The sequence below is a fragment of the Micromesistius poutassou genome (assembly GCF_964030765.1).
Source record: "Micromesistius poutassou genome assembly, chromosome: 8".
NCBI classification, from domain to species: domain Eukaryota; kingdom Metazoa; phylum Chordata; class Actinopteri; order Gadiformes; family Gadidae; genus Micromesistius; species Micromesistius poutassou.
In genome coordinates this window covers 7,031,126-7,042,543 of record NC_140278.1, presented here as the reverse complement: position 1 = coordinate 7,042,543, position 11,418 = coordinate 7,031,126, and the positions used below count along the sequence as shown (strand labels likewise).

The following is an 11,418-nucleotide window of genomic DNA, read 5'->3' as shown; positions in this document are numbered from 1 at the left end:
GATGGAAGACGCAGAGGTAAAGGAGTGATGCGGAGCGGGCGAGGGTCGCTCGCATTGCAGACATAACAGAGGTTTCTATTATCGTCTCCGTCCGTTCAGGATGGGGGGCTTCCTCTTATGGGTCTGTCTAATAGTACGACGAGGCGTTTAGAGGGATGGTTGTGTATAGGATTATCTCACAATTAAATAAGAATAATGACAGTGTGTGTCAGAGTGTGTCATTTGAGTATTCTGTCAGGTGGTTTTAAAATAATTGTAGTTCCATATATATACACAATTATTTATTGTTCATTTTTAATTATTTTCCATAATCAGGGCATTTCAGAATAATGATTATAAGAAATGCCAGTACCACAAAAACCCCAGCATGTTTTTTGTTAATGTAACACTGAATGTAATAGTCCTATTTGTTTCCTATTGCAATATGCCTGTTAAATATAATAGTATCCTTATATAATAATCACATAAATCACATAAATATACATTTACAATGCAGTTTACACATCAATAATACAACGTCCTTGATGACGACCACTTTGTTTTTCAGGCTCAAAGAGCCATCTGCTCTGGATACAGCTGAGCCAAAAGTCATTTGAAGGTGCTGTTATATATAAAGTTCCCCGGGCGGAGGACAATGTGAAGAAACTTTTAAAGCATTATCATTCAAAAGAACCGGTACAACTGGAGTTTAATAAAGTACATCAGGTATGAAAAAAAACTCAAACTCAAATGTGATTGCGTTCACTTTTGAGGATTTTGAATTTGAGACAAAGAGTCCGGGGGGAAAGAAGGGTCCTTGAATAGTCATTGAAGTGCTGCAGAGCTCAAGTCTCAACCCTCAGTCACATCCATCACCAATGTCTGCACAACGTCTCTGGAAGCCAGCGGCTGCGTTCCTGCGTGTGGGTGGCGTTCCCGTCGGGACCGTGGGCTCCTTGGCGGAGGAAGTGTGTGCTGCAACTCTTCATCGCTAGCTTCTGATTGCTGACTTTCTGTCTCTGTCTTTGTTCTGAAAAAAAACAAGGGGAAAACATGTTTTTATCATTGATAATCAAATGTTCACTATTACATCAATAAATACATAATATATACGTATGAATATAGAAATATTGAATGTACATTTTTAAACAAGTGAATGGTTTGCAACGTCGATCCTAATGCTGTTCTTCTGCTAATCACGTCGTGAAAGAAATAAAAAATAAATGTTTTATTATGTTACAAATTTGCATTGTTGCCGCCTGTTGCGATTGGGTCAAGATAAAGGTCAGTGAGATAGGATACCTATCATCTCAGAAATAGGCTCACACACACACACACACACACACACACACACACACACACACACACACACTCTAGATGCTCTATCAAACACACCCAGACTCCGGTTAGACGGTAAACTGTTTATACTGTGACCTCATCAGCTGATGTATGATGGCGTTGCATGAAACGCTGCTCATTTATCTATGCTATCAAAACACAACACGTTTCCTGGAGGGCGAAGAGTCTTTCCATGCTGTGCATTCAACCAGTGCAGCAAACGGCGTCCCATCCCACATGCACGCACACACATGAACACACACACACACACACACACACACACACATAGACACACACACACACACACACACACACACACACACACACACACACAAATACACACACAGACGCACAACCTAGTCCATCCCTTGGCTCATTACACAAGCAGTCCACGCTCTTCATGGGATTCTGTGAGCAGTCCCTCAGACCGTATGGAACAATGTCTTCCTCCAGGATGGTGCTGCAATCTACCAGCACTCCTCTCATCACAGGTCCAAAACCAGTCCTGGGGTTGAGCTTCACAACGGCCGCATCAAACTCATTTGCATCCAGAAATCAAAACCAGAAATCAAATGAAAAATCGATTTTGTTGATTGTTCAGGAGAGCCAACGCTCAAGTTTCACATGAGAGGTTACCGTGTTATTGGAAAGGAAAGCTTCTGCTCTTTTCCAAGGTGAAGCACCAAAAAGCTCCTCTCCGGTCCTAGCGACGCAAAACCTCTTGCTTCTTCTGTTGCCAGACCAACAACACCACATAGACATACCAGAAGGGTGTTACCATAAGCAGTAGTAGCACATGGAAATAGCGAGGATCGTATCAAAGAAGGGAGGGCAATGTAGATCTCGTCCCTCACTTCTGTTGGCTCATATTTGTAGGTTTGTGTGAGGCTAATGCACCACTTCTCGACAAGTACACCACACCACAGACAGACACACACAGACAGCTACACACAGGCATACTCATATGCACGCACACACGCACGCACACACGCACGCACGCACGCACGCACACACGCACGCACGCACACACACACACACACACACACACACACACACACACGCACAAGCAGGCACACACCCACACATGCAGACACACACGTAAGCATAAAGTGTAATTTCCTCTCATCAGCAACACACCTGCTTCATATTTCCTATCTGATCAGGCGTGGGAGGGAGTGTGGGGGTGAAATAACTTGAGCAGCTGACATTAGAGGAGTAGGTGGACCTGTGTTGTGTGTGGTTTGTAATAGGTCTTCCCACTGTGTACGTGCTAGGAGACAGTTTGGCAGGACTTTGGGTTGCTATCCTCCCACTTTTCTGTCTGACTCAAGGTTTTACAAATGTTTTACTATGTGACGGTAAAATGTGTACGATAAGGTAGCTGTTCTTCTTGTGAAATGTGTATATTGTTATTCTTTACCTTGTAGTACATTTTCAAAATACCTTTTGAACTTGTTATAATAAAATAAACTTTTCTAGAAAAATGTGTGTACTGTTGTTCTTTCCCTTTATCTCATCGTCATCATGGTTGATTCCGAGGTAAACGGTGAGTTGAATACTATTGACTGATGTAATGTGCAGCCATTATAAACAGGAATGACTTTATTCCTGCAATGAGTGATTTTCCAAGCTCATTATGTTGGTCTGAGCAAATTGAATGAAACATATACCATATACCATAATTTCTTTTTTATTTGTGATACAACTTAACATTGAACCATATCTACCAACTAATGTGGTTCCTGAGCCACCATGTGAATAAATCCAACGGTAGTTGAAGGGGCTAAATTGAGTGGAACCAGTAGTCAAAACAAGACTCGAGAGCATTGAACTAGACCTGATAGTCAAAACAACCTTCTGAAGACTAATAGGGTGAGCTCAGATGACATCTCTCCCTCGCTCTCTCTCTCTTTCATTCCCTCTCGCTGTCTTCTAGCTCTCTCTCCCTCCCCTCTCTCTTTTCTCTTCCTTTCTCTCTCTTTCTCGCTCTCCCCTTTTCCGCTTCTCTCACTCACTCTTTTTCGCTTCTTCTCTCTCTCTCTCTCTCTCTCTCTGTCTCTTCTTCTTGCTCTCTCTCTCTCTCTCTCTCTCTCTCTCTCTCTCTCTCTCTCTCTCTCTCTCTGTCTCTCTGTCTCTCTCTCTCTCTTCCTCTCTCTCTTCCTCTCTCTATCTCCCTTGTGGTCTCTTTTCCAAACATAAACACACACTCCAGCATACCGGTCAACTCTCGCAGGAGCGATTTGTCGGACACTAATAAGATTACCTGATGATATTTGCTCTAGATCTGATTTAACGATAGTACCACATTGGAAGACCACTGTTGTTGTTATTTAGGGTTCGGGGGGAAGTTTTGTCGTTGGCAATTTATAGAAGGGAAACAGCTCCCCGCGTCGAATCTTATCAACACTGCCGCAAAATTTCCATTTACTTAGAATCTGCGATATTGTTTCTGTGAAAGCTAATCCCGTGGGTGTTCCTCTAGCGCTAAGCATGGGTTTTCCATGGGCTTTCTCTCCCTCTCTTCCTGTGTAAAGCCACTCTGTCAAACACAAACATCTAATTTAGTCCGCGGCAGCTCCGCCAGACGTATGACTGCCTGGAAAAAATAATTACACTTGGGCACCCTGCCCAAGAATCGTATAAAGAGATTGGTATTTATAAATGAAAAGTGCCAGTATCCCTCACTCTCACCATATTGCGTGTTGTTGTTAATCTCTGCACGCGTGTGTTATCATGTGATTAATATATATCGCTAACTATCCGCGTAATGATTTCACCATGATAGATCGTGGACGTTAAACCAAATGCAGTGTGAAAAACACATCTGAGGAACGCAGACATGCAATTACGCTAACTAACTCATCGAATGTGCCACCACATGCTATTATGTGGCTTGGAAAACATTGGATATGTGTTCTGCTTAGCCGTGCGGTTTATTAATAGGCATCATGACCGGCTGGCTTGATTTATACACACTTGCAATGACTTTATTCAGATATATACCGCACCAGCCAGCACTGATATGCAAGACATGTAATTCATTGCTACGATTTAGCAATTGTGTCATAATGACCAAAGAAAAGTGATGCTTGTGCACCAGTCTTGTCTGAAGTCCTGCCCATACCTTTCAGTCTCAGACAAACCCATAACTGTTGAGCTTTGTTTGCTTGTTTGCCCTGTGTTTTAAGCTAAAATCAGTGGCCTTAATAAAAGCTACCCCTTTAAAAAGAAAAACTGTTAAGTGCCTCACTTAATCTGTTTTTTAGCTTGGTTTGATTGGTTTATAAGACACCAGAGCAAAACCACGTATTTTGCTTTGCATACCAAATGAGTAATAAAAACCAAAGAGGATACATATATAACATATATCGGACAAAAACCTACATTTACAGAAAAGCATCCATAAACTCACATCGTTGTGCACTAAACAGGAAGAATGAATTTATTATTAAATATTTGTGTCTAATAATAACCAGACGGCTGTGCTTTTTTGTTGAGTAGCCACCGGGTGATGTCATGCTCTTTCTCAAGTGAGAAATGAGAAGTCTTAATAGCCAAGCGACAGTGAAAACCACAGTGATTAGCTCAGTGCTGCACACACACACACACACACACACACACACACACACACACACACACACTCACATGAACACACACACACACACACACACACACACACACACACACACACACACACACACACTCAGAAGCAGGCAAGCACGCCTGCAAGGATATATGCACGTATGCATGCACACACACACACACACACACACACACACACACACACACACACACACACACACACACACACACACACACACACACACACACCAACCCACCCACACAATCAGTCAAGCACGCACACATATACACATGTACACACACACACACACACACACACACACACACACACACACACCAACACATGTACACGCACATGTCAAAGCTGTAACATTGCACGCTTCATTAGTCTCTCCATAATAGCCGGGGTGAGGGCCCCGCACTGCCTAAAACAAACCGTCCAAACGGTGAGGATATATCGCCTGGGCTGATTATCCCATAGAGTCTCTCTCTCTCTCTCTCTCTCTCTCTCTCTCTCTCTCTCTCTCTCTCTCTCCCTCTCTCTCTCTCCCTCTCTCTCTCTCTCTCTCTCTCTCTCTCTCTCATTCTCTCTCTCTCTCTCCCTCTCTCTCTATCTCTATATATTCCATTTCCCTTACTCTTTATTTTAGTTTAGAAACCATTATTTTGGAAAGTGTTGAAAGCAGCATCATCGAGTCAGATGATTAATCCTGTTCTGTGTGATTCATTTCCCGACCTTGGTTGAAAAAACAGGTCGATGTCCAGAGCTTTTACTAAATATGAGGACAATTGTATGTGTGTGAGTCAGTATGTGCGTATGACTCTGTGTATGTGTCAGCCTCTGTGCGCCCGTGTGCATGTGTTTGTGCATGTATAAGAGTTAATTGTGTGTATTTGTGTTAAGTCAGCATGAGCTGCTGTTACCACCAAGTCATACGAATGTCCCCTTTTCTTTAACTTTTAAAGGGAGTGGTGGCGTGTGTGTGCATGAGTGTTCTTGCACGTGTGTCTGCGTGTGTGTGTGTGTGTGTGTGTGTGTGTGTGTGTGTGTGTGTGTGTGTGTGTGTGTGTGTTTGTGTGTATGTTTGCACACGTGTGAGTGTGTATGTGTGCGTGCCTATGTATGTGTGGGTGTGTGTCTGTGCGCACACCAACGGAGGGCGTTTCACAGAGCGTGGTTTCCAGGCTTCTTAAACTTCACCATCAAAGCCCTGAGTCAATGTGTTTCTAATAGCAGCAGCTGAATTAAACACTGGCTCTACCGGCCTCACCAGAGGATAAATCATTTACACAACAATTAGCTCATTTGTTGCTCCACTCTGGCCAGCCAATGACTTCCAGACAGTCAAAGAATATATATGCAAGTGAAATCATATGAAAATAGCTTAATTTTTCAGATATTTAAATGGGTGCCTACATCAATTCATCTTCAACGATTTCTAGATGTTCATGTGCACTTTGTCATATCATATAAGACTAAGTCTTATATGATGAACAAAACTAAATCTGTACTCAGTTCATTAAGATGAATTATTTAATAATTCAAATTCTTATATAGGTTATTCAATCACATTTCAGCATGCTACATTTCTTATTTGGACATTTGACAATTAGGACTAAAATACAGGCTATCATTCACTAATGAATGTGAACTTAATTTACCCCTGACAATGTGAAGGAGCACAACAGATTTTAAGATGTTATCAAATAAATATGTATGTAATTAGTTTATTCATTATTATCATTATTGTAAAACATCTAATGAAACCTTATTAAACTATTATTTTCTGAAAGGAGTCCTTCAGCAGAATTGCGATCATTCTTGCAAGAACTACGCAAGGTACCAGGCCAGACATCATCACATACACTGGAATAGTAAAGACCTGACACAATTACCAATAGAGTTCAACAGATAATAGAGATTGAATAAAAAATATAAAGCTAAGCTGCACGCTGTGTTAAAGTTGCAATGTGTGAAATATTATATATATAACAAGCTCTGAGCTTACAATAACTTGGACATATCTGTACTCAAGGCTGATCAATGAGGATTTCAATAATGTTCTCAATAAAATCCCATCCTGTAACTGAGATATTCTACAAAGAAAAGGTACTGGCCGGCCCCCACCTCTATCTTTGTTCACAAGAATTGTACAATCCATGGTCACAATTCAAACTTGTGTCACGTACTTGAGCTTCTAAGCATTATATTTTCTGCAATCACACCATGATTATCTAGGAAGGTATAAAGAATAAAGTTAGCTCATCTAAAAACTCTCTCAACTCTCAAGTATTGAATGGCACAAAATATTCTGATTTGTCCATGCAGTGTATCTATAGCTGAGCTGAGCTACGTGCGCAGATCATCCAATGGGGGAAAGAATGTGATTTACCTCTGTGGTTCCTGATGTAAACCTTTTTGACAGCCGCAATGAAACCTCAAGGACCATGAAAACACAGAGAAGCAGAGAGCCCTGAAGAGCACGTCTCCCTCTACCCTCTCAACCCCTTTCCTCTCCACAATCACCACCCTCCCTTCAGCCCACTCCAGCGGGCTGTGTAGCCACAAGTCAGAGGGAAACTAAACGCTCTCCACCTCCCCCGAATCCCCCACGCCGATCGCTTTAAAGCTCCGCTGAACTTCCCCTGTCACTTTCTGACAGGGGAAGAACACTGCGATATTTTATTGAAACCTGCCTACTATTTTTGAAGAGGCACAAATATGGGAGATTGATAGAGAAAACACTGGGTGTCCAGCCGTGTGTTCATCACAGATAAAACACAGCTCGGGTACACATGGAAGGAAAATAACGCCGCTCATATAACTTGATGATGTAATCGTCATACATGGAATATAGTATTATGGAATATGGTAGGCAGGACATACAGTATTTGTGGTGGGCCCAGACAGGCAACAAAATGCCCATAGCTCAGGTTGTGGACGAGCGTGTGTGTGTGTGTGTGTGTGTGTGTGTGTGTGTGTGTGTGTGTGTGTGGGTGAGTGTGTGAGTGATGAGGGGAGCCCGCTAGGCAGTAGTTTAATGGGATTGGGGGGGTGGATGGCTCTCACACCATGGACCTGCCAGTTATCTCACAGCTGTAGGTGTCTGCATTTCAACACCGGAGGGGGTCTGCAATTTCACACGCAGGGAGTTTTTCTAGAGCGCATGGTCTGGGACTGGGGTCTGGGACTGGGGTCTGGGACTGGGATTGGGGGGGGGGGGGGGGTACAGCACCGAGGTCTGGGTTATCCACCAGCTCAGGGGTCTCGGGGTTTAGACACCGAGGAGGGTATTAACTTTCACACACTGCTGGGATAATGGGAGAGTCTGCCAGATGTCAGCTCCTCGGCCATAAATCCTGCTAAATGGGCAGTGGCTGCAGGCTGTGCATGCATGTGTGTGTGCATGTGTGTGCATGTGTGTGTGTGTGTGGGGGTGTGTGTGTGTGTGTGTGTGTGTGTGTGTGTGTGTGTGTGTGTGTGTGTGTGTGTGTGTGTGTGTGTGCGTGTGTGTGGGGGGGTTGACCTCGGCTCTATCCATTTTAGGAGTCACTTCACTTTCAATTCGAGTGCCAATGTCAACACACACACGTTGAGTTTATTTGTTGACAACAAGGCCTTTTCGCGTGGATATTACGAGACACACACACACACACACACACACTCACACACTCTCCTCTCTATCGCCCGCTCACACAATCACTAACACAGACACACACAAACCTCTCTCTCTCTCTCTCTTTCTCTAACTCTCTCTCTCCAACACACATGCACACAACACACACACACACACACACACACACACACACACACACACACACACACACCCACACACGCCCACACACACCCACACACACCCACACACACACACACACACACTCACGCACACACGCACACACACACACACACGCACACACCCACACACACATATGCACTCACGCACACACGCACACACACACACACACACACACACACACACACACACACACACACACACACACACACACACACACACACACACACACGCTTCATGTGGCAGGTAGAGGTGCTTCTGCTTTGCTCTGCTAGAGAGAAGGTGCCCTAGTCCTACTCATCCTGCTCATGCTCCCTGTGGCTGGAGTCATTCATCAAACACCTCAAACCCAGCAGCTCGCTCATAACTCACCTCCGTCAAAATAAGTCTTTCAAAGACCCCCTCTAGTTTTAACATTACTATGCCATGTTGCTGACCTCTTCCCATCGCGTCTTCACCAGTCCTACCAAATGTTACAAACCTTACCAATCTTCAGCTTTTAAAGTAAACAGGGCGATATAAATACAGTCATGCATTATTGATGAGGTGACGAAGAAGCACATTTTAATTACGTTTTGCGTTTCGCTGATACGTGAATAAGTCGACTTCTTTATGCTCTTACCATTTTCCTTTGATTGCTGAGGCAGAAAGTACAGATGTGTTTTGGCTGCGGTGATTGGTCCGATACCCGGGTAGGGGAGGAGCTTAGGTGAAAGAACGGTGGAGAGGGGGCGTGGCACGGCTGTCCATCATGAAGACCTTCACCCAAGAGCAACACGTTTCCCAGGTGACTGATGTAGCTGCTGGCCAATCGCAGTGTCTCAATCTTTGAAAGTTTCCTATGAACAAAATACAGATTTCATTAGATTTATTGCAATCATCTACTGAGGGGAATTGGGTTAGGGTTAGGGTGGGAATGACAAGGACAGTCTGGTTTTGCTGTCGGATAATATGCATTCAATCATTTACAGAAGATAATGTTTAAAAACGGATCTGTGAACACTGTAAATACGTACTTACACATGCATCTATGTATGTATGACATCCCATTTCGAATCCAATAGGCACTCCTTAAATATCCAAGCTACCAATCAAATACACACACTTTGCCACACACTCACACATTGTTAGGCCCATTGGAAGTCATACCAAGTTCAAGGGTGCCTCATCCGCCTTGTCATAACAGCCGTCTCTACAAGCGCTCTCTCAGCCTGAGCCGGGTCCTACCTGTCGGCGGGCTCCGTGGGGATGAGCGTGCGCAGCGCGGTGAACGCCGTGTTGACAGAGTTGGTGCGGTCCCGTTCCCTGGCGTTGGCCGCGTTCCTCTGCCGGAACTCTCCGGGAGCCACGGGAGACGACCCCGGGGGCCCCAGCCTCAACAGACCCCCGTCATCGCCGCCGAGCCCTATTCCCAGACCCCCCCCTCCGCCGCCGCCGCCTCCACCTCCTCCTCCTCCTCCGCCGCCACCTCCGCCCCCACTCAGCTTCCTCTTCCTGTTCACCTTGATGTGAAAGGCAGATGGGGAGGAGGAGGAGGAGATGCGGAAGGAGGAGGAGGAGGTGCTGTTGAGGCCCCCCCGCTCCTCGGAGCCCGAGCCCGAGCTGCCGTTGTCGTCGTCGTCCTCCGACAACAGGGCGATGTCGCTGTACAGGTAGCGGCCTGCGCTGGGCGCCGCGCGCAGCATCGCGAAGGTCATCCTGGACGCCGCCGAGGGTTCGGCGCTCACTGCGGGGTGCGGGGTGCTGAGTGCCTGGGTGCTTGGGTGCTTGGGTGCTTGGGTGCTGGGTGCTGGGTGCTGGGTGTCTGGGTGTTGAGTGCTGGAAGCTGGGTGCTGGGTCGTCTGTGCTGGGTGTTGAGTGTTGGAAGCTGGGTGCTGGGTGCTCTGTGCTGGGGGCTGGGTGCTGGAAGCTGGGCGCTGGGTTCTGGGTGCTCTGTGCTGGGTGCTGAGTGCCTGGGGGCTGGGTGCTGGAAGCTGGGTGCTGATTGCCTGGGTGCTGGGTTCTGGGTGCTGGAAGCTGGGTGCTGGGTTGTGGGCACTGGGTGCAGGACTGAAGCCACCTAGACCTTCAGATCGATGGAAGTAGGGAGGAATCGAGGAGGCTTGGCTGCCAAAGGCTTGACAGATTCTGACAGGAGGAATGAAGGTCTTGCCCCTGCAGTTCTGTAAAGGACAAGAGTTTCTGTTTGTCTTTGTGTCGTTCAATCTTTCTTGGCTGATGACATGAGATCAAGATCAGCCAAAGTGTTGGGCAGGTTGTCGTAGGTTCTAATCCCTTTTAAGTTCTTCTTCACGCACCAAACGGAAAAGAAATGCCCAAAGTCCACTTGCTTCTTCAGTTAATCCTTCGTTGAACACTTTGTGAAGCCATCATTTGCCATTTTCTCTGGTTGTCAAGTCGATTCTGTTCTTCTATCTTGTTAAATTCTTGCCTTTCGCTTCCATTCGTCCCCCTCACTGGCGATGACGTCTCCTAGTGTGAGGCAGCTAACGCAGACTGTGGCTGTCCCTGACCCTCTGGTCACTTTCTCTGCACCTCCCTCTGCCTTCTGTTTGCCTGACTGCTCCACGTGTGCCTGTTTTCTCAGTTTTTCCGTCTGCCTCTGGTCTTATAGCTAGTGGGAGGACCCCGGGGCCTTCTGTGCTCCTCCCTCTGAGCCCTGCTGCTCCCTGGGCTGCTGTCTAGAAGCAGGCCGGGGAGAGGGGAGGCCACAGGCACAAGGAAG

At 45.8% G+C, this 11,418-nt stretch overlaps 1 protein-coding gene across 1 annotated transcript; it reads right to left on the bottom strand.

Moving 5' to 3' along the window:
• Nucleotides 1-468: 468 nt before the first annotated feature.
• Nucleotides 469-11,211, bottom strand: scxa (scleraxis bHLH transcription factor a). The gene is made up of 3 exons (XM_084472145.1): nucleotides 9,921-11,211; nucleotides 9,316-9,532; nucleotides 469-1,009 (listed from the first exon to the last, which is right to left on the bottom strand). The coding sequence occupies exons 1-3, from the start codon at nucleotides 10,388-10,390 to the stop codon at nucleotides 971-973; spliced, it is 726 nt and encodes a 241-aa protein (XP_084328271.1). The 5' UTR covers nucleotides 10,391-11,211; the 3' UTR covers nucleotides 469-970.
• Between the last annotated feature and the right edge of the window lie 207 nt (nucleotides 11,212-11,418).